The sequence below is a fragment of the Bubalus bubalis genome, chromosome 19 (assembly GCF_019923935.1).
Source record: "Bubalus bubalis isolate 160015118507 breed Murrah chromosome 19, NDDB_SH_1, whole genome shotgun sequence".
Lineage (NCBI taxonomy): Eukaryota > Metazoa > Chordata > Mammalia > Artiodactyla > Bovidae > Bubalus > Bubalus bubalis.
Window position 1 is genome coordinate 23292036 of NC_059175.1, and position 22427 is coordinate 23314462.

Below are 22427 nucleotides of genomic sequence, written 5' to 3' on the forward strand. Positions count from 1 at the left end.
TAGATTACTTCTTTTATTCTATCTTGAGAAGCATATAATGGAGATGAATAATTCACATATATAACTTACTTTATGACCTTAAAATCTAATCTAGCTTTTTTTTATCATCTTATTTAAGTTTTACATCACTTTCTTTAATGCTTACTAAGGTTATGAAAGGCTAACATAAAACAGAATAAAGTAAATTCCCTCAGGCAAATAAAAAACATATTTTTTACCCATTCTCTCATTTACTATAGAATGATATGAATGTCCAGGTATCTGCATTAGCTTTTTATTTTGCTGCTACTTTTAGTAAAACTTAGTGGTACCTGTGATCAATAATTACTATGTAGCTTTCACTTTATAAAAGCTGTTCTATATTTTGTCAAAACTTTAAGTGATTTTTTCAGATAAATTCAGGTGTCTTGAGTAGTGGCTTTCCACCTTTTGCAGATTTTAGAACTTTACTATATAAGATATAACTATACCTACATAAATCAGGGTGAGTATAGGATAAGAAATTGTACACATTATCTTTATTCCAGGACTTTTAACTTCAGCCTTCTGGGTGGTTTTTTTGTTTTGTTTTGTTTTTAAAATCTTCACTCATAAAAATTTTCCACCATGAGACTGTGACACCAATGACATCATTCCTATAAAGCAGAGAAAAGAAGGTGAAGTCACGTTAATAATGAAGATTAGATCTTAAAAGATTTTTATAGATAAAGAAAATTTAGAGGGTGATTGATTTAACATCTTCCACTCAGTATTAAATTATGCTTTCATCATAATTTTTAGATTTTATTCATCACATTAATGACACAGACTCTATACCGAGTACCAACGATAGCAACCCTGGTAAGTAGTTTGGAGTTGAAAGTTTGCCTTGTTTCTTTATTCATCACCTTTTTTCAAAAAAGATATAAGGTAGAACCTATAACTTGATTTTAGGTAAATGACCAGCATAAAATCATTATCTTTAGGTTAACTAAGCCACTATTAAATTGTTGATAACCAGTAAGGTAAAAAAAGAACAGCTTCACAAAAGTTTGTGTTAATGTAAGCTAAACAATATTTAGTTCATGTTATACAGTTCACAGTTATAGCTCACATCCACAGTATCCATATTTGCTTATGATCAATAAATATTTTCAAGTACCTCTATCACTGCTGATTGTTTTAGAAATCTAGGACCTTTGTTCTCAGTTTGTTAATTTAGTTTTAAACATTGATCATTTTAGTTAGTAATATTTAAGATATATAAATGTGTGTCCTAAATTTCCTAATAATGAACTAAGGCTAGGAAATATGGAAAAATAAATTGAAGATTTGCCTCCCCCCTAAAAAATCAATTTCTTAGAAAAGTTTATTTTAATTAATTTGTTAAAAATAAACATTTGGGGACTTCCCTGGTGGTCCAGTGGCTAAGACTCCATGTTCCCTGTGCAGGGGGGCTGGGTTTGATCCCTGGGCAGAGAACTGAGATCCCATATGCTACAACTAAGACCTAGTGCAGCCAAATAAATACATTAAATAAATAAAGAGAATTAAAAAATAATAAATGTTTGTAGCCCATGTGTTTATCCAGTATAGCAGTAATAGGAAAAATGAATAGAAAAGTTAATATAACCTGAGTAACAGCATAACTAACATCACCTAAAGCTTTTATGTGTTTAGGTTTCAGAGATACTGAATTGATATTTTGATGGAGGTACACATTGATCACTAAGAGGACGATTCATTCAATGCATATTTATTAAATCTGTTATGTGTCAGAAACTGTTCTGGGCTCTGGAATATAATGGACAGACAAGAGTTTCTCTTGTGAAGTATACATGCCAATGTTTGCTGTTCAGTGTCTTACTCTACCCCTTAATTAAATTAATTAATCTGTCATTTGTTAATGCTAGAAAATGAGTGAAGTACCAGCATTATTTCTGTGAATGCACATATACACACACATACTTTTCATTAATTATACTAAAATGTATTCATATAATTCAAACACATACCTCTTGAACCCTGTTCCTTACCTCAGAATTTTCAAAAGCTGAAGAAACATACTGGTTTTAAAACTGAAATTCATTTACTGTAGCTACTCTGATATCAATTGATGAAACTAGTATATTACTATCTAGTAGGATTTCTTGAGTAGAGAGTCAGTTCATTGTTGAGTTCATGAATTAGAATTACACTAAAAATTTGGAGAGCATTATCAGCAAAGTCAGTTTACTTTGCATAGTGATATCTTATGTTGATAGTAGCACTTCTTGATTCTTTGGTTTATTTTAAACAAAGTATTGAACAGAGCATCAAGCAATCCATTTCAGTAAACATTAGAAATTACAGCAGACATTTATTGGATACTTACTGTATGCAAGCATTGTTCTAAATGTGTTACAGCAACTTCATAAGGTAGTACTGTTCTCTTCATTTTCTATAGGGCTTCCGTGGTAGCTAGATCAGCTGATACAGAATCTGCTTGCAGTGCAGGAGACCCTGGTTCGATTCCTGAATTAGGACAGTCCCCCAGAAAAGGGATAGGCTACCCATTCCAGTATTCTTGGGCTTCCCAAGGCACAGAGAATTTAGTGACTTGTGTATAGAGTGACAGTGAAGATTCTTTATTCAATCAGTTTACTTCCATAACCTGTGTTCTTTACCACTCTAGTTAATTAGCACAGGAAAAATTCAAGTTAATTTACTTTTGTCCAGAGCATAGAAGGAAAAAAATACAGGTTAAAAGTGCTGACTAAGAAAACTGTTTGGCTTTGTGGCATGCCAAATAACAGATAGAGAATAAAATTGTTGCTCAGCGTTTTTTTACAGCATTAAACATTCTTTACAAAGAGCTGATTATTAGCAAAAGTACTATTATGAACTTAGAAGCACAGTGAGAATGATTTGTATTCTCTCTGCAAACAGAAGAAACTGCCACTTGTAGATCAGTGTTAGGAAAAATACATTTTATTCACTTCCCAGTTCTCTGGATATCATCTCGGCTTTCAGCTGCTCTAAGGCCTGAGAAACATCTAGGACAATTATTCTGGATTGCTGGGATTCAAGATTCCTAAGCTGTAGGCAATTATTAGATTTTGGCAGTACCATGGCAATGTTTCAATGGTGTCCGCTTTTTATTCCAAACCCATCAGTTTTGCTTATTGTTAGAAGAAACCTGTTCTCTGGACTTTGTGTGGTTTATTAGCAAAACGAACAATTACCTTGAATGATGTGTCTTATATGATTGTAATAATAAGATCAAATATCATCCAACCTGATATTTTCTCTCTGGCAGTGGGACAGAAGGATAGCTGGTAGAATAATTTTATAGTTTCCAGTAGAAAGTAGAAATCAAGGCTATACCTCAAAATTTTCTAACATTCTACCTTTAATTATTTATAGGTAAAAGTTTTCTGATTATAACTACATATAAAATAGATAAACCACAAGGACCTACTATATAGCACAGAAAAGTATATTCAATATCTTGCAATAACCTATAGTGGAAAAGAATCTGAAAAATAATATCTGAATCACTATGTTATATACCTGAAACTAACACAACACTATAAATCAACTATACTTCAAAGTTTTTAAATAAATAATTTAAAAATTTGAAAAGACTCCACATATATCTAAACATAACCCTCTATTTTTTTCCCAAAAAGGAGAAACTTAATATTCATGGTAAAACTTAAGGTTGGTAGAGCAAGTGTAAGTCTCATTGTTCTTTGTTGCCTCCTCTGATTTGTTGCTTCCTTGTTGCAGTGATTTGTCCAAGTGCCAGGAGCGGTGGCCATCCTGACAACGGCTCTGTGATTTTCTATGCTAGTAACTCGGAACTCCAACAGTTTGAAAAGTGGTGGAATAAGTCCAAGACAGTGCCCTTTTACCTCATAGGGCTCCTTCTGCCACTGCTTAATTTCAAATCTCCTTCATTTTTTTCAAAATTTAACATCCTAGGTAAGCCAAGGACTGTGTTATAGAGCCTCTGTATAGTAGAATACATGCTGAATTCTGTGGGAATATGGTCTGACCAGCCAAATAGTTAACTTCCAGGCCTGTTCATCTGTGTTTAATTTGTTCACACATATATTGCCCTAGTTTTTGCTTTTCTTGATGAAGTTTGGCACAGAGAAAAATAGAGATGGCCATCTCAAGCCCAAGTCCCTTTTAAAGATGAGTTACTGGGATTTCAATTCTGTCCTTACTGAACAACTATTCCTCATTTCCTCTACAACTAGTGGCAGTAGATGTAAAGATTTCAGCAGGAGAGATCCAAAGTGAATATGATAGGAATTCTCAATTCTAAAGTTTGGAAATGTTAGAACTTACTAAGGGAGATTATGGAATATTTTTTCCCTACAGATTCTATTTAAGAGTATAAACACAGAATTATCACTTTTTAAAATATAAATTTATTTATTTTAATTGGAGGCTAATTACTTTACCAATATTGTATTGGTTTTGCCATACATCAACATGAATCTGCCACGGGTGTACAGGTGTTCCCCATCCTGAATCCCCCTCCCACCTCCCTCCCCATCCCATCCCCCTGGGTCATCCCAGTGTACCAGCCCCGAGCATCCAGCATCATGCATTGAACCTGGACTGGCAATTCATTTCACATATGATATTATGCATGTTTCAATGCCATTCTCCCAAATCATCCCACCCTCGCCCTCTCCCACAGAGTGCAAAAGACTGTTCTATACATCTGTGCCTCTTTTGCTGTCTCGCATACAGGGTTATCGTTACCATCTTTCTAAATTCCATATATATGTGTTAGTATACTGTATTGGTGTTTTCTTTCTAGCTTACTTCACTCTGTATAATAGGCTCCAGTTTCATCCACCTCATTAGAACTGATTCAAATGTATTCTTTTTAATGGCTGAGTAATACTCCATTGTGTATATGTACCATAGCTTTCTTATCCATTTGTCTGCTGATGGACATCTAGGTTGCTTCCATGTCCCGGCTATTATAAATAGTGCTGTGATGAACATTGGGGTACATGTGTCTTTTTCAATTCTGGTTTCCTCAGTGTGTATGCCCAGCAGTGGGATTGCTGGGTCGTATGGCAGTTCTATTTCCAGTTTTTTAAGGAATCTCCACACTCTTCTCCATAGTGGCTATACTAGTTTGCATTTCCACCAACAGTGTAAGAGGGTTCCCTTTTCTCCACACCCTCTCCAGCGTTTATTGCTTGTAGACTTTTGGATTGCAGCCATTCTGACTGGTGTGAAATGTTATCTCATTGTGGTTTTGATTTGCATTTCTCTGATAATGAGTGATGTTGAGCATCTTTTCATGTGTTTGTTAGCCATCTGTATGTCTTCTTTGGAGAAATGTCTGTTTAGTTCTTTGGCCCATTTTTTGATTGGGTCGTTTATTTTTCTGGAATTGAGCTGCAGGAGTTGCTTGTATATTTTTGAGATTAGTTGTTTGTCAGTTGCTTCATTTGCTATTATTTTCTCCCATTCTGAAGGCTGTCTTTTCACCTTGCTTATAGTTTCCTTTGTTGTGCAGAAGCTTTTAAGTTTAATTAGGTCCCATTTGTTTATTTTTGCTTTCATTTCCAGTATTCTGGGAGGTGGGTCATAGAGGATCCTGCTGTGATTTATGTTGGAGAGTGTTTTGCCTATGTTCCCCTCTAGGAGTTTTATAGTTTCTGGTCTTACATTTATGTCTTTAATCCATTTTGAGTTTATTTTTGTGTATAGTGTTAGAAAGTGTTCTAGTTTCATTCTTTTACAAGTGGTTGACCAGTTTTCCCAGGACCACTTGTTAAAGAGATTGTCCTTTCTCCATTGTATATTCTTGCCTCCTTTGTCAAAGATAAGGTGTCCATAGATGTGTGGGTTTATCTCTGGGCTTTCTGTTTTGTTCCATTGATCTATATTTCTGTCTTTGTGCCAGTACCATACTGTCTTGATGACTGTGGCTTTGTAGTAGAGCCTGAAGTCAGGCAGGTTGATTCCTCCAGTTCCATTCTTCTTTCTCAAGATCGCTTTGGCTATTTGAGGTTTTTTGTATTTCCATACAAATTATAAAATTATTTGTTCTAGCTCTGTGAAAAATACCGTTGGTGGCTTGATAGGGATTGCACTGAATCTATAGATTGTTTTGGGTAGTATACTCATTTTCACTATATTGATTCTTCTGATCCATGAACACAGTATATTTCTCCATCTATTACTGTCCTCTTTGATTTCTTTCACCAGTGTTTTATAGTTTTCTATATATAGGTCTTTTGTTTTGGAGAAGGAAATGGCAACCCAATCCAGTATTCTTGCCTGGAGAATCCCATGGATGCGACTTCACTTTCACTTTCACTTTGTTTCTTTAGGTAGATATATTGCTAAGTATTTTATTCTTGTCGTTGCAATGGTGAATGGAATTGTTTCCTTAATTTCTCTTTCTATTTTCTCATTATTAGTGTATAGGAATGCAAGGGATTTCTGTGTGTTGATTTTATATCCTGCAGCTTTACTATATTCATTGATTAGCTCTAGTAATTTTCTGGTGGAGTCTTTAGGGTTTTCATGTAGAGGATCATGTCATCTGCATAAAGTGAGAGTTTTACTTCTTCTTTTCCTATTCGGATTCCTTTTATTTCTTTTTCTGCTCTGATTGCTGTGGCCAAAACTTCCAAAACTATGTTGAATAGTAGTGGTGCAAATGGGCACCCTTGTCTTGTTCCTGACTTTAGGGGGAATGCTTTCAATTTTTCATCATTGAGGATAACGTTTGCTGTGGGTTTGTCATATATAGTTTTATTATGTTGAGGTATGTTCCTTCTATTCCTGCTTTCTGGAGAGTTTTTTAAATCATAAATGGATGTTGAATTTTGTCAAAGACTTTTTCTGTATCGAGATAATCATATGGCTTTTATTTTTCAATTTGTCAATGTGGTGTATTACATTGACTTGCGGATATTGAAGAATCCTTGCATCCCTGGGATAAAGCCCACTTGGTCATGATGTATGATCTTTTTAATGTGTTGTTGGATTCTGATTGCTAGAATTTTGTTAAGGATTTTTGCATCTATGTTCATCAGTGATATTGGCCTGTAGTTTTCTTTTTTTGTGGCATCTATGTCAGGTTTTGGTATTAGGGTGATGGTGGCCTCATAGAATGAGTTTGGAAGTTTACCTTCCTCTGCAATTTTCTGGAAGAGTTTGAGTAGGATAGGTGTTAGCTCGTCTCTAAATTTTTGGTAGAATTCAGCTGTGAAGGCGTCTGGACCTAGGCTTTTGTTTGCTGGAAGATTTCTGATTACAGTTTCAATTTCCGTGCTTGTGATGGATCTGTTAAGATTTTCTATTTCTTCCTGGTTCAGTTTTGGAAAGTTGTACTTTTCTAAGAATTTGTCCATTTCTTCCAAGTTGTCCATTTTATTGGCATATAATTGCTGATAGTAGTCTCTTATGATCCTTTGTATTTCTGTGTTGTCTGTTGTGATCTCTCCATTTTCATTTCTAATTTTATTGATTTGATTTTTCTCCCTTTGTTTCTTGATGAGTCTGGCTAATGGTTTGTCAATTTTATTTATCCTCTCAAAGAACCAGCTTTTGGCTTTGTTGATTTTTGCTATGGTCTCTTTTGTTTCTTTTGCATTTATTTCTGTCCTAATTTTTAAGATTTCTTTCCTTTTACTAACCCTAGGGTTCTTCATTTCTTCCTTTTCTAGTTGCTTTAGGTGTAGAGTTAGGTTATTTATTTGACTTTTTTCTTGTTTCTTGAGGTTATGCCTGTATTGCTATGAACCTTTGCCTTAACACTGCTTTTCCAGTGTCCCACAGGTTTTGGGTTGTTGTGTTTTCATTTTCATTCATTTCTATGCCTATTTTGATTTCTTTTTTGATTTCTTCTGTAATTTGTTGCTTATTCAGCAGCGTGTTGTTCAGCCTCCATGTTGGAATTTTTAATAATTAAGTTTTTCTCCTGTAATTGAGATCTAATCTTACTGCATTGTGGTCAGAAAAGATGCTTGGAATTATTTCAATTTTTTGAATTTACCAAGGCTAGATTTATGGCCCAGAATGTGATCTATCCTGGAGAAGGTTCCGTGTGCACTTAAGATAAAGGTGAAATTCATTGTTTTGGGGTGAAATGTCCTATAGATATCAATTAGGTCTAACTGGTCTATTGTATCATTTAAAGTTTGTGTTTCCTTGTTAATTTTCTGTTTAGTTGATCTATCCATAGGTGGAGTCCATAGGTGTGAGTGGGGTATTAAAGTCTCTCACTATTATTGTGTTATTGTTAATTTCCCCTTTCATACTTGTTAGCATTTGTCTTACATATTGCAGTGCTCCTATGTTGGATGCATATATATTTATAATTGTTACATCTTCTTCTTGGATTGATCCTTTGATCATTATGTAGTGCCCTTCTTTGTCTCTTTTCACAGCCTTTGTTTTAAAGTCTATTTTATCTGATATGAGTATTGCTACTCCTGCTTTATTTTGGTCTCTATTTGCATGGAGTATCTTTTTCCAGCCCTTCACTTTCAGTCTGTATGTGTCCCTTGTTTTGAGGTTGGTCTCTTATAGACAACATATATAGGGGTCTTGTCTTTGTATCCATTCAGCCAGTCTTTGTCTTTTCGTTGGGGCATTCAACCCAGTTACATTTAAGGTAATTGTTGATAAGTATGATCCCGTTGCCATTTACATTATTGTTTTGGGTTCAAGTTTATACTCCCTTTTTGTGTTTCCTGTCTAGAGAAGATCCTTTAGCATTTGTTGGAGAGCTGGTTTGGTGGTGCTGAATTCTCTCAGCTTTTGCCTGTCTGTAAAGCTTTTAATTTCTCCTTCATATTTGAATGAGATCCTTGCTGGGTACAGTAATCTGGGCTGTAGGTTATTTTCTTTCATCATTTTAAATATGTCCTGCCATTCCCTCCTGGCCTGAAGAGTTTCTATTGAAAGATCAGCTGATATCCTCCTTACGGGAATCCCCTTGTGTGTTATTTGTTGTTTTTCCCTTGCTGCTTTTAATATTTGTTCTTTATGTTTGATATTTGTTAATTTGATTAATATGTGTCTTGAGGAGTTTTGCCTTGGGTTTACCCTATTTGGGAGTCTCTGGGTTTCTTGGACTTGGGTGATTATTTCCTTCCCCATTTTAGGGAAGTTTTCAACTGTTATCTCCTCAAGTATTTTCTCATGGTCTTCCATTTTCTCTTCTTCTTCTGGGACACCTATGATTTGAATGTTGGGGCGTTTAACATTGCCCCAGAGGTCTCTGAGATTGTCCTCATTTCTTTTAATTCATTTTTCTATTTTCCTCTCTGATTCATTTATTTCTACCATTCTATCTTCTACCTCACTAATCCTATCTTCTGCCTCCATTAGTCTATTATTTGTTCCCTCCAGAGTGTTTTTGATATCATTTATTGCATTATTCATTACATATTGACTCTCTTTTATTTCTTCTAGGTCTTTGTTAAATCTTTCTTGCATCTTCTCAATCCTTGTCTCCAGGCTATTTATCTGTGATTCCATTTTGCTTTCAAGATTTTGGATCATTTTCACTATCATTATTCAGAATTCTTTATCAGGTAGATTCCCTATCTCTTCCTCTTTTGTTTGGTTTGGTGGGCATTTATCCTGTTCCTTTACCTGCTGGGTATTCCTCTGTCTCTTCATCTTGTTTATATTGCTGTGTTTGGGGTGGCCTTTCTGTATCCTGGCAGTTTGTGGAGTTATCTTTATTGTGGAGTTTCCTCACTGTGGGTGGGGTTGGATGGGTGGCTTGTCAAGGTTTCCTGGTTAGGGAAGCTTGTGTTGGTGTTGTGGTGGGTGGGGCTGGACTTCTCTCTGGAGTGTAATGAAGTGTCCAGTAATGAGTTATGAGATGTCAGTGGGTTTGGAGTGACTTTGGGCAGCCTGTATATTGAAGCTCAGGGCTGTGTTCCTGTGTTGCTGGAGAATTTGCGTGGTATGTCTTGCTCTGGAACGTTTTGGCCCTTGGGTGGTGCTTGGTTTCAGTGTAGGTATGGAGGTGTTTGATGAGCTCCTGTCAATTAATGTTCCCTGGAGTCAGGAGTTCTCTGGTGTTCTCAGGATTTGGACTTAAGCCTCTTGTTTCTGGTTTTCAGTCTTATTTTTACAGGAGCCTCAAGACTTCTCCATCTATACAGCACCATTGATAAAACATCTAGGTTAAAGATGAAAAGTTTCTCAACAGTGAGGGACACCCAGAGAGGTTCACAGAGTTTCATGGAGATGAGAAGAGGGAGGAGAGAGATAGAGGTGACCAGGATGAGATGAGGTGGAATCAAAAGAGGAGAGAGCAAGCTAGCCAGTAATCACTTCCTTATGTGCGCTCCACAGTCTGGACCGCTCAGAGACGTTCACGGAATTATACAGAGAAGAAAAGAGGGAGGAAGGAGACAGAGGTGGCCAGGAGGATAAAGGGGGGAATCAAAAGGAAAGAGACAGATCCAGCCAGTAATCAGTTCCCTAAGTGTTCTCCACCATCTGGAACACACAAAGAGATTCACAGAGTTGGGTAGAGAAGAGAAGGAGGTGGGAGGAGATAGAGGCGACCTGGTGGAGAAAAAGGAGAGTTCAAAGGGGGAGAGAGCAGTCAAGCCAGTAATCTTGCTCCCAAGTAAAAATGGGTACTGAAGATTGGGTTCTTAAAGGTGCAAAATTGATAACAAATACCAAAAAACAAAGATTAAAAATCTAGAGTAGAGGTTGGATTTTCAAAAATTCAATATTAAAGGAAAAAAAGTCACAAAAATCATAAAATATATATATATGAAGTTTGCTTTAAAAAATAGGGTCTCTCTTTTTTTTTTGCAAAGTAATAGTAGGTTATAAAAATGAAAATTAAAGGAGTAATAGAGGACTTAAAAATTAAAAAAAATTAAAGAATGATAGTAAAAATATATTTAGGACTTTCTCTGGTGTGGGCAGTGTGGGGTCAGTTCATTTTCAGATAGTTCCTTGATCCAGCTTATATTTCTCAAGATCTATAGGTCCCTTCCTATGTAGTTGGTGCTAACTACAGGGTTTTAATCTATTGCACCTGTCACTTTTAGCTTCTTCTGTTTGCTGGTCTCTTCAGTGTCTAATTTCCTCCCTGATGCAAGGGGGCGGTGGTGGACACTTTTTTAGGCTCACTTGTTCAGTTGCGCTGTAGGGAGGGAGGGATGCTGCAAACAAATAACACTGGTGTGTGCTCGCGGTGTCTCAGCCACACTGGGTTTGCCCCCGCTCACGGAGTGTGTGCTTTCCCTGTCTACACTGCTTAGGCTCTAGGTTGCTCTGCCGGGAACTGTCTGAGGCCAGCCCTGGATTGTATGCACTTCTGAGGTCTAAGCCGCTCAGGTTCAGGTAGTCTGGTACTCCTCAAAGGCGCAGACTCAGTTGGGCCTGCGTTTTGTGCCCTTCCCAGGTCCCAGCAGCTCAGGTGACCAGGTGTTTGGCGGGTGCGGTCGCTGTGACTTATTGCCTCCCCTATCCCTGCTGCTCAGTTTTCTGAGTGTACAACCAGCGCACCTTCTCAGGCGGATGTTGACTGTCCAGAATCCCAAGAAGTCTTGGTTAGCAACAAAGCCTGCTTGGAGTTTGGTAGATAATGCCTCTCTGGGGCTGTGATTGCCCCCTTCTGGCTCTGGCTGCCCTCACCTGCCTGTCACCGGAGGGGGATGAGCCGGCCTGCAGCGGGCTAGCTCTGCTCAGTCCTTTGTTCTGTGAGCGGGCCTGACGGCGTCTTAGGTTAGGGTTTTTCCGTGTGGTAGCTAGCCCACAGTCTGGTTTGCGATCCCAAGTTAGTTCCCTCAGATTGCCCTCGGGGCATTCAGGCCCGGTCGTTACTCTAAGCAATGCAGCCTGCACCTCCCTGCCCAGCCCCCGCATACTAGTGGCAGATGCAGGCGTCTGCGCTGCTTCTCTGCTGGGGGAGTTACCATTGGGCACGTAATCTGTGGGTTTTAATTATTTATTTTTCCTACCAGTTATGTTGCCCTCTGTGGTTCCAAGGCTCGCCACAGACTCTGCAGTGAGAGTGTTTCCTGGTGTTTGGAAACTTCTCTCTTTTTTAAGACTCCCTTCCCGGGACGGAGCTCTGTCCCTACCTCTTTTGTCTCTCTTTTTATCTTTTATATTTTTTCCTACTTCCTTTCGAAGACAATGGGCTGCTTTTCTGGGTGCCTGATGTCCTCTGCTGGCATTCAGCAGTTTTGTGGAATTTACTCAGCGTTCAAATGTTCTTTTGATCAATTTGTAGAGGAGAAAGTGGTCTCCCTGTCCTATTCCTCCACCATCTTAGGACAGCCCCCATCACTTGACTTTGAACCTGGAATATTGTTCTCTAGCTGAAGTACCTTAGGCTTATTCTGGTTTTTCTCTGTTCCTCAGTGCTCTTTCTTTCTTTTCAACACTATTGCCTCTTTAAAGGATCAGACTTCTTTTTGTGAGACCTGTTTTTTCAGAAATTTCTGAAATCACTAAAGAAATGTCATAAAAGGAACCCCTATGAAAGCTTAGATCTGGTTAACTAAAGACAAGAGTATCATTCACAAAGAACTGATAACCCAAATAGATAATAGGATTTCACCTTCTCCCTGTACATATGGTCTTTTGGTAGGCAAACTAGAGTATGAAAAAATTAGATTACATCAAAGAGATGGCTTTTGGGGTTTTCAAAAGACCAAAGAAAGAAGTAAGGATATTTCTGTATAACTTAGCTTCATAATAAAATTCACCATGAGACTACAACAGACACACACAGAAAATGAAGAGTTGTGGTTATATAAGCTTCAGGCTTCGGAGAAGGCAGTGGCAACCCACTCCAGTACTCTTGCCTGGAAAATCCCATGGATGGAGGAGCCTGGTAGGCTGCAGTCCATGGGGTCCCTAGGAGTCAGACATGACTGAGCGACTTCACTTTCACTTTTCACTTTCATGCATTGGAGAAGGAAATGGCAACCCACTCCAGTATTCTTGCCTGGAGAATCCCAGGGACGGGGGAGCCTGGTGGGCTGCCATCTATGGGGTCACACAGAGTCGGACACGACTGAAGTAACCTAGCAGCAGCAGCAAGCTTCAGGCTCTTGTATGCATCCTTTCTGAATCAGCTAACCTCCAAACCCACAATAGAGCTTATAGAGCTCATTTGTGGTTTCCTGATTTGCTGGCCAACTTTCCTGTGGAACAGATCTTTAAAAGTTAGCTTGTGAACTTACAAAAGAACTTGCTCAATTGGGCAAAACAATCACTAGGCTTCTAACCAGGTTAAATTATTCTCTACCTCCTTATTGCAAAACTCTCTCTTTTAAAACTACATATAGCTTCTTTAGAGAAATCAGAATCTAATTCCTCTAAAAACCATCCTGGATCTCTTGACTCTGCTCAGTAGTGACTGGACTTAATTCCTTAAATCCTCTAACTTCCAGACTACTAAAAAATCCTGAAATTCTGAATGCCCACTTTACGCTGCATAAAGTAGGTGTTCACTGTACACATAGTGAAGGGAATCTGAAATCTTTCCATGGAGCAAGTAGTACTATGCAACCAAAACTTCATCTAGATTCTAGATCAGATTATTCATGGACTATTTGACTTACTGCCTTTCTCAAATAAGTTTATGATCCACATTTACTACTTTTCTTTCTTTACTTTCTACCGTCTTACACTAAATATTTTGACAGATTTTCCCAACTTGTTGGCTGTCTCTAACTTTTAATACAGAGAATAAGAGTCAGGGACTTCCCAGGGGTCCAGTGGTTAAGACTTCGTGCTTCCAAATTCAGGGAGTGCGGGTTCTATCCCTGGTTGGGGAACGAAGATCCCACATGCCGCACAGACAAATTAGAAAAAAGTCAGTTTTGTGTTTTGTTTTTTTCCTAAATAACCTTAAAATCTTATAATAAACTCTCTACATGTATCAGAACCTAAATTCGGCTCATAACTTCTTAGGCTTACTACATAGTTTTGTGCTTTGTTTTCTGATATCTTCTGGGGTTTGTTTCTGTTCTTTAGATCTCACCTGGGCATACATACTAATGCTAATTTTCCAAACTTTGCTGAAAGTGTAGAAACAAAATTCGATTTTGAAATAGTCTGTAAAACAAAGATGATTAATGGTTTCTGAATTTTTCCTTGCAGGCACAGTATCTGTTCTCTACTTGATTTTTCTCGTCACTTGGAAGGCTATTCACTTGGGATTTCATTTGGAGTTTCATTGGTTTACGCCAACAGAATTTTTTGTCCCAGGTGAGCTATTTCAGCCAAGTAAAGAATTAATGAATTACAATAATGTGATTTTTAGTTAACTGTTGTTAGCTATTGTTACTATAAAACAAATAATTGAAGTTTTTATGATGAGCACTTTTTATTAATGCTGTTAAGCTAAAACCAGAAATACAGTTGAAATTACTATGGTTTTCTTGCAGTTGGGGATAACCAGGACCCTTTGTCATTTCTACTTGGGAGTTAAAAGTCACAATGCAATTGAAAAATCAAGAATTTATTCTCTAGACGTCTCTGAGAAGGCATAACCCTAGAATTTTAGAGACTTAGAACATAGTCAGTAATACATATATCTGGATAATACTAGTAATTGTAGGTCATCTGCTTGGTGGTTCTATGGTGGGTAATGCCACGTGACCCAGGTCTGCTGCAGCCAGAGCCCCTGTCCCCGTGGCAGGCCACTGCTGACTCGTGCCTCCACAGGATACACTCAGACACTCAAAGGCAGGTCTGGCTCAGTCTCTGTGGGACCTCTGGGTCCTGGTGCGCACATGGTTGGAAGCGTCTCTGGTGGGTAGGGGGTTTAATTCGAAATGCGATTTCACCCCTCCTCCCATTTTGTTGGGGCTTTTCCTTTGCCCTTGGACATGGGGATATCTTTTTTTGGTGGGATCCAACATTCTCCTGTCAGTAGTTGTTCAGCTGCTGCTGTTGCTGCTGCTAAGTCACTTCAGTTGTGTCCAACTCTGTGTGACCCATAGACGACAGCCCACCAGGCTTCCCATCCCTGGGATTCTCCAGGCAAGAACACTGGAGTGGGTTGTCATTTCCTTCTCCAATGCATGAAAGTGAAAAGTGAAAGTGAAGTCACTCAGTCACGTCCGACTCTAGCGACCCCATGGACTGCAGCCTACCAGGCTCCTCCTGCAGCAAGTTGCAATTTTGGAGTTCTTGCAAGAGATGAGCACACGTTCTTCTAGTCCTCCATCTTGTTGCAGAATGATTATACCAAAGAAATTCTCGCAGTGTTAAGAAAGTTCTAGGACCCACAACAAATTTCCCAATTTGAGGATCAGGCAAAGGGACTGAGAACCCCCAGGCAATTTGACTTTGGAGACAGTGGGATTTGATTACAGAACTTCCACAGGACTGGGGAAACAGATTCTTGGAGGGCACAAACAAAACCTTGTGAACACCAGGGCCAGGAAAAAGGAGCATTGTGCCCACAAGAGACTGAGCCAGACTTGCCTTTGAGTGTCTAGGAGTCTCAGGCCAAACAACAGAGATGGAACACAGCCCCACACATCAAAAGAAAATTGGATTAAAGATTTCCTGAGCATGGCCCCACCCATTAGAATAAGAAACAGTTTCCTCCACAGTCAGTCTCTCCCATCAGGAAGCTTCCATAAGCATCTTATCCTGTTTCATCAGAGGGCAGACAGAATGAAAACCACAGTCACAGAAAACTAAGCAAACTGATCACATGGACCACAGCCTTGTCTAACTCAATGAAACTATGAGCCATGCGGTGTAGGGCCACCCAAGACAGACGGGTCATGGTGGAGAGTTCTGACAAAAGTGGTCCACTGGAGAAGGGAATGGCAAACCACTTCAGTATTCTTGCCTTGAGAACCCCATGAACAGTATGAAAAGGCAAAAAGATATGTCACTGAAAGATGAACTCCCCAGGTCGGTAGGTACCCAATATGCTACTGGAGAAGAGTGAAGAAATAACTCCAGAAAGAATGAAGAGACAGAGCCAAAGCAAAAACAACACCCAGTTGTGGATGTGACTAGGGATGGAAGTAAAGTCTGATGCTGTAAAGAACAATATTACATGGGAACCCAGAATGTTAGATCCATGAATCAGGGTAAATTGGAAGTGGTCAAACAGGAGATGGCAAGAGTGAACATTGACATTTTAGGAATCAGTGAACTAAAATGGACCAGAATGGGAGAATTTAACTCAGATGACCATTATATCTGCTACTGTGGCCAAGAATCCCTTAGAAGAAATGGAGTAGCCCTCATAGTCAATAAAAGAGTCCAAAGTGCAGTAGTTGGGTGAAATCTCAAAATGACAGAATGATCTCTGTTCGATTCCAAGGTAAACAATTCAATATCTTAGTAATCCAAGTCTATGCCCCAACCACTAATGCTGAAGAAGCTGAAGTTGAATGGTTCAATGAAGACCTACAAGATCTTCCAGAACTAACACCAAAAAAGGATGTCCTCTTTATCATAGGAGACCGAAATGCAAAAGTAGGAAGTCAGGAGATACCTGGAGTAACAGGCAAGTTTGGCCTTGGAGTACAAAATGAAGCGGGGCAAAGGCTAACAGAGTTTTGCCAAGAGAACTCACTGGTCATAGCAAACACCCTCTTCCAACAACACAAGAGACAACTCTGCACATGGACATCACCAGATGGTCAATACCGAAATCAGATTATATTCTTTGCAGCCAAAGATGGAGAAGCTCTATACATTCAGCAAAAACAAGACCAGGAGCTGACTGTGGCTCAGATCATGAACTCCTTATTGCAAAATTCAGAGTTAAATGGAAGAAAGTAGAGAAATCCACTGGTTCATTCAGACATGATCTAAAATCAAATTCCTTATGATTATACAGTGAAAGTGACAAATAAATTCAAGGAATTAGATCTGATAGACAAGGTACATCAAGAACTTGGTGACCAAGACCATCCCCATGAAAAAGAAATGCAAAATGGTTAGCTGAGGAGGCCTTACAAATAGCTGAGAAAAGAAGAGAAGCTAAAGGCAAAGGGGAAAAGTAAAGACATACCCATCTAAATGCAGAGTTAATAGCAAGGAGAAATAAGAAAGCCTTCCTCAGAGATTCAATGCAAAGAAATAGAGGAAAACAAAGAATGGGAACACTAGAGATCTCGTCAGGAAAATTAGAGATACCAAGGGAACATTTCATGGAAAGATGGGCACAATAAAGGACAGAAACAGTATGGACCTAACCGAAGCAGAAGATATTAAGAAAAGGTGGCAAGAATGCACAGAATAACTATATAAAAATATAAAAAAAAGGTCTTAATGACCAGATAACCACAATGGTGTGATCACTCACCTAGAGCCAGACATCCTGGAATATGAAGTCAAATGGGCCTTAGGAAGCATCACTAGGAACAAAGCTAGTGGAGGTGATGGAATTCCAGTTGACCTATTTCAAATCCTAACAGATGATGCTGTGAAAGTGCTGCACTCAATATGCCAGCAAATTTGGAAAACTCAGCAATGGTCACAGGACTGGAAAAGGTCAGTTTTCCAATCCCAAAGAAAGGTTATGCCAAAGAATGTTCAAACTACCGCACAATCGCACTCATCTCACATGCTCGCAAAGTAATGCTCAAAATTCTCCAAGCCAGGCTTCAACAGTATATGAACCAAGCGCTTCCAGATGTTCAAGTTGGTTTTAGAAAAGGCAGAAGAGCCATAGATCAAATTGCCAACATTCGCTGGATCATCGAAAAAGCAAGAGAGTTACAGAAAAGCATCTATTTCTGCTTTATTGACTACACCAAAGCCTTAGACTGTGTAGATCACAACAAACTGGAAAATTCTTCAAGAGATGGGAATACCAGATGACCTGACCTGCCTCCTGAGAGATCTGTATGCAGGTCAAGAAAGAATAGTTAGAACTGGACATGGTACAACGGACTAGTTCCATATTGGGAAAGGAATACGTCAAGGCTGTATATTGTCACTCTGCTTATTTAACTTATATGTAGAGTACATCATGCAAAATGCTGGGCTGGATGAAGCACAAGCTGGAATCAAGATTACCGGAAGAAATAACAGTAACCTCAGATATGCAGATAACACCACCCTTATGGCAGAAAGCAAAGAGGAACTAAAGAGCCTCTTGATGAAGGTGAAAGAGGAAAGTGAAAAAGTTGGCTTAAAGCTCAACATTCAGAAAATGAAGATCATGGCATCTGGTCCCATGACTTCATGGCAAATAGATGGGGAAACAATGGAAACAGTGACAGACCTTATTTTGGGTGCTCCAAAATCACTGCAAATGGTGACTACAGCCATGAAATCAAAAGATGCTTGCTCCTTGGAAGAAAAGCCATGACCAACCTAAAGCAGAGACATTACTTTGCCAACAAAGGACTGTTTAGTCAAGGCTATGGTTTTTCCAGTAGTCATGTATGGATGTGAGCATTGGACCATAAAGAAAGCTGTGTGCTGAAGAATTGTTGCTTTTGAACTGTGGTGTTTTAGAAGACTCTTGAGAGTACCTTGGACTGCAAGGAGGTCAGACCAATCAATCCTAAAGGAAATCAAACCTGAATATTCATTGGAAGGGCTGATGCTGAAGCTGAAGCTCCAATACTGTGTCCACCTGATGTGATGAATTGTCTCATTGGAAAAGGCCTTGATGCTGGGAGAGATTGAAGGCAGGAGGAGAAAGGGATGACAGAGGATGAGGTGGTTGGATGGCATCACCTACTCAATTGACATGAGTTTGAGCAAGCTTCAAGAGTTGGTGATGGACAGGGAAGCCTGGCGTACTGCATTCCATGAGGTTGCAAAGAGTCGGACATGACTGAGCAACTGAACTGAACTAAATGCTAAATGAACATCATTGTTCCCTTTATGGGTTTTTTCTTTTAATGTTGATGTTTTTCAGACTAATTAAGATGGTGATTATTAAGTGTTCTTTTCCTTCTTTTTTTTTTCCCCATAGCAATTTTTTGTTTCACCCAAATTTAGAGTATTTTGAACATGATAGAAGGGCATCTTTTCAACTGAAGGATCAAACTCAGGTGTCCCGCATTGTAGGCAGGATTCTTTACCATCTGAGCCTCCAGGGAAGCCCAAGAACACTGGAGTGGGTAGCTTAACCCTTCTCCAGGGAATCCTCCCAACCCAGGAATCGAACTCAGGTCTTCTACATTGCAGGCAGATTCTTTATCAGCTGAGCTACCAGGGAAGTCCAAAGCAATGAATGGATAATGCTAAATGAGGAAACAGACTAGAAAATACAAGTGGCTATTATGCTTGTATCTTAAAAACTGATAAAGAAAAAGAAAGTAGTACAAAATCCTGTTGTTGGTTTAGAAAGACTGCTTTCCTTCCATTCTTCAACTGTTGATTCTGGCAGTGTAGATTTCAAGTCTTTATTCAATTTCTCAGGTTAGTCTCTAAAGCCTACAATTAGAGTTGTCTTCCTTTGTTTCATTTATTACAACATTCTTGAGTTTTCCAGGTGTGCTGAGTTGGTGATCATTGGAAGTCGTTGTTTATGTTACCATGGTTATGTATTTTTAGTTCATCTGGCTGCATCAACTTTAATTTTTTAAATTTCTATTAGAAGCCCACAAAGACTAAAAAGTCTATTTAAATTCAGGATAAAGGAAGCACTGGGGCTTGAAAGGCATCCTTCACTCACAGATTATATTTAAAATTGGATAGTGATAAAAATGGCAACTTTAAGCTACTTCTTCCACTGATTAATAAAAATAGTCTATTTTCTAAAAGTAGATTCATAATGATTTATATTTAGACTTAGTGATAAAAGTTCCCGCTAATGATAGAACATTCGAGATAAATATGAAAGAAAAGGAGAGTATTAATAGTTATTTAGAAGATGGAAAAGAGAAACATATTTAAGTAGTTATCAAGCCATTTATTTCACTTTGCTTCATTTCTAAATGATATGAAAGGAGAATCACGAGGACTGAAAGGAGTTTTTATAAATATTTATGGCTCTGAGACTTACTGTGATTGAAGAATTTTTCAATAAAGAAAATATGTCATAAATCTTTCTCAATAAAAGCTGATTAAAAATCAGAGAACTTGGAGGGTGTGAATCTTTATTGTCCTGATGAAGAATTCTCATAAATTTCTGGGTCTAATTGAATCTTTATGTACTCTTGTTTCTAAAAATTCATTTTTCAGTTCAGTACTTCTTCCCAGGTAATTGGAAAAATAACAAGAAAAACCTGCTCATGTATTTCATTCTATCCTTTCCTGCCTACTCAAGGACTTTACTTTTTGCTGTTATCCTTTGTTTTTTAATCATGCATTATCAGATTTTTCCTACTGAACTATTCCTACTAGTATACAAACATGTTTCCCAGTCTAAAAACAAAAACTCGTATAACCCCATTCCCTGTAACTGTTATTTCTTTTTAAAGAAAAACTTTGTAAGAGTTGTCTGTGCTGTCTCCACTTCTTCCATTTTGCCTTGGACTCACTTCTGTTAGGCTTTTGCTCCAGTCACTCCATGCCTGATGACCAGTGACTTCATCTTTCCAAACCCCATGACCAAATCCCATACCTCTTCTTACTCAACCTATAAGCAGCATGGGGCACATTTGGCCACGTCTTCCATCTTAAAACACACTTTATTTACTTAACTTCTAAAACCCTATTCTCTCTTGACTCTTCTACATAACTGTTCCTTTTCTTATCTCTGACCTCTAAATGATAGTCATCTGGTTTAGACACAAACCCCCCTTCTCTCTACCTTTATTCCCTAAGTAATGTCACCTAGTCACCTGGCTTCATATGTTGTCATCATAGATGATGACCAATCCCAATTTTTTTATCTCTAGCTCAGATCTCTCTACTGAAATCCATACTCATATATCTAGATGCTTCTTCTTGGATGTCCACTTTATATTCTTAATTTACAAAAATCCAATAATTGTTTTCTCCCTCATCCACCCCCTCCCACCAGCTTGCTTAACCTGCTCTTCTCCCAGGCTTCTCATTCTCAGAAAATGGTAGCCCCAGTTTACCACTTGACCAGGCCAAACACTTAGGAGTCATGCTTGACTGTTCTTTTTTTCCACTTCCCTTCCACCAATATCTGCACAACTGACCTTCTACTTTCAAAATAAATTGAGAATATGATTATTTATTATCATTTCTACCAAAAAAGAACTATGTTAAGCTCCTACTTTCTCAGCCAGATTATTGAAGTAGCCTCATAACTAGCCTCACTGTTTCCACTTTGTCTCCTTCTCCATAGTCTGTTCCACACCTAGCAGATAGAGTTTGTTTTTAAGACACAACCTTCAAAAGCCTCTAGTGGTTTCCCATCTTATTCAGAATAGAGGCAAGTCTTTGTCATTGTCTGTAGGCCCTGTTGAATGTGACTCCTGGCTTTCTCTCTGATTTCATTCCCTATTACTTTCCCACTCATTCAGTCTACTCCACAACACTGCCTTCCTTGCTGCTCTACAAAATTGCCAAGTACACTCCTAGCTCAGAGTCTTTGCACTCAGTATTCCCTGTACATAAAATGTCCTTTTTCTCAGGTTTCTACATGATTGGTATTGTTAGAGGTTTTCCCTGACTTTGTACCACCTCTCACACCTTCTTGTTCTTTGTTTTCTCTAGAACTGTCATCACTACCAAATCTTATATGCAAGTATCCCTGGTTATCTAAATGTTAAATTCCTGATCCTGACTGGTTGGAGTATTGAGGCATATTCATTATTCTAATCAACTTGGCTCCCGAGTTTCAGATAGAAAGTAGCAGACATTAAGATAACAAGAGACTTACCTAAAAAATGTTTCTAAATCTGTTTGGTTCTTGAATTTGGGAAGTTCAGATGTTATGAAATATCTGTATTTATTTATTTATTTTTATCTGGGTATCTCGAATGTTCACCCTCTGAGAAATAGTCTTTGTTCTTTTTATGCTTCTCTATTGTATCCCCAAGACCTATGATACTTCTAGCATATAGTGAGTGCTCAATAAATAACTGAGAACATGGGTTTATATCTACTCCTTCCCAAATCCCATTAAAACAATATTTTAAAAAATGTAAAAAACAAGCACAAAGAAATTCTCCAGAAGAGACAATAGCAAACGAGAGACAGCAACAGATTTTTATAAGCTAGAAAGCTGATACATGGTTGGTAATTGACAGCAAAGCAGAGAAAGCTGAAATGTAAATACCTGTAGAGAGGGGGCCAATGTGAATGACACAATCCTTGAAAGCCTCAGTATTTGGAGACATTTGGGAACTCTGAAAGCAAAGATAAGGAGAAGGGCTTAAAATGGGAGAATTCCTTGAAAGTTTGTATCAGTAATAATTAGATATAATCCATCCCCCTTCCCTTTTCAATCTAGCAAGAGATGGAAGAAACTAAATCAGATACTCTCTGGACTTCGGTTTGCCAAGCTCAACAGAAGGGTAGGAATAAGACTCAGTTCTGAAAATGGGTTAAGTGAAAGC

At 38.4% G+C, this 22427-nt stretch overlaps 1 protein-coding gene across 7 annotated transcripts in view; it reads left to right on the forward strand.

Annotated features, from left to right (window-relative positions):
• Positions 1–22427, forward strand: part of SLC38A9 (solute carrier family 38 member 9) — a 91110-nt gene that overhangs the window by 45358 nt on the left and 23325 nt on the right. For 5 of the 7 annotated variants that reach the window (XM_025270523.2, XM_025270522.2, XM_025270521.2 and 2 more), the window contains 3 exons: positions 781–840; positions 3751–3945; positions 14113–14220. In XM_025270523.2, coding sequence (XP_025126308.1) covers positions 781–840; positions 3751–3945; positions 14113–14220 — 363 coding nt within the window. The remainder of the gene's footprint in view (positions 1–780; positions 841–3750; positions 3946–14112; positions 14221–22427) is intronic. The other 2 variants (XM_044932648.1, XM_025270526.2) reach the window with 2 other exon arrangements.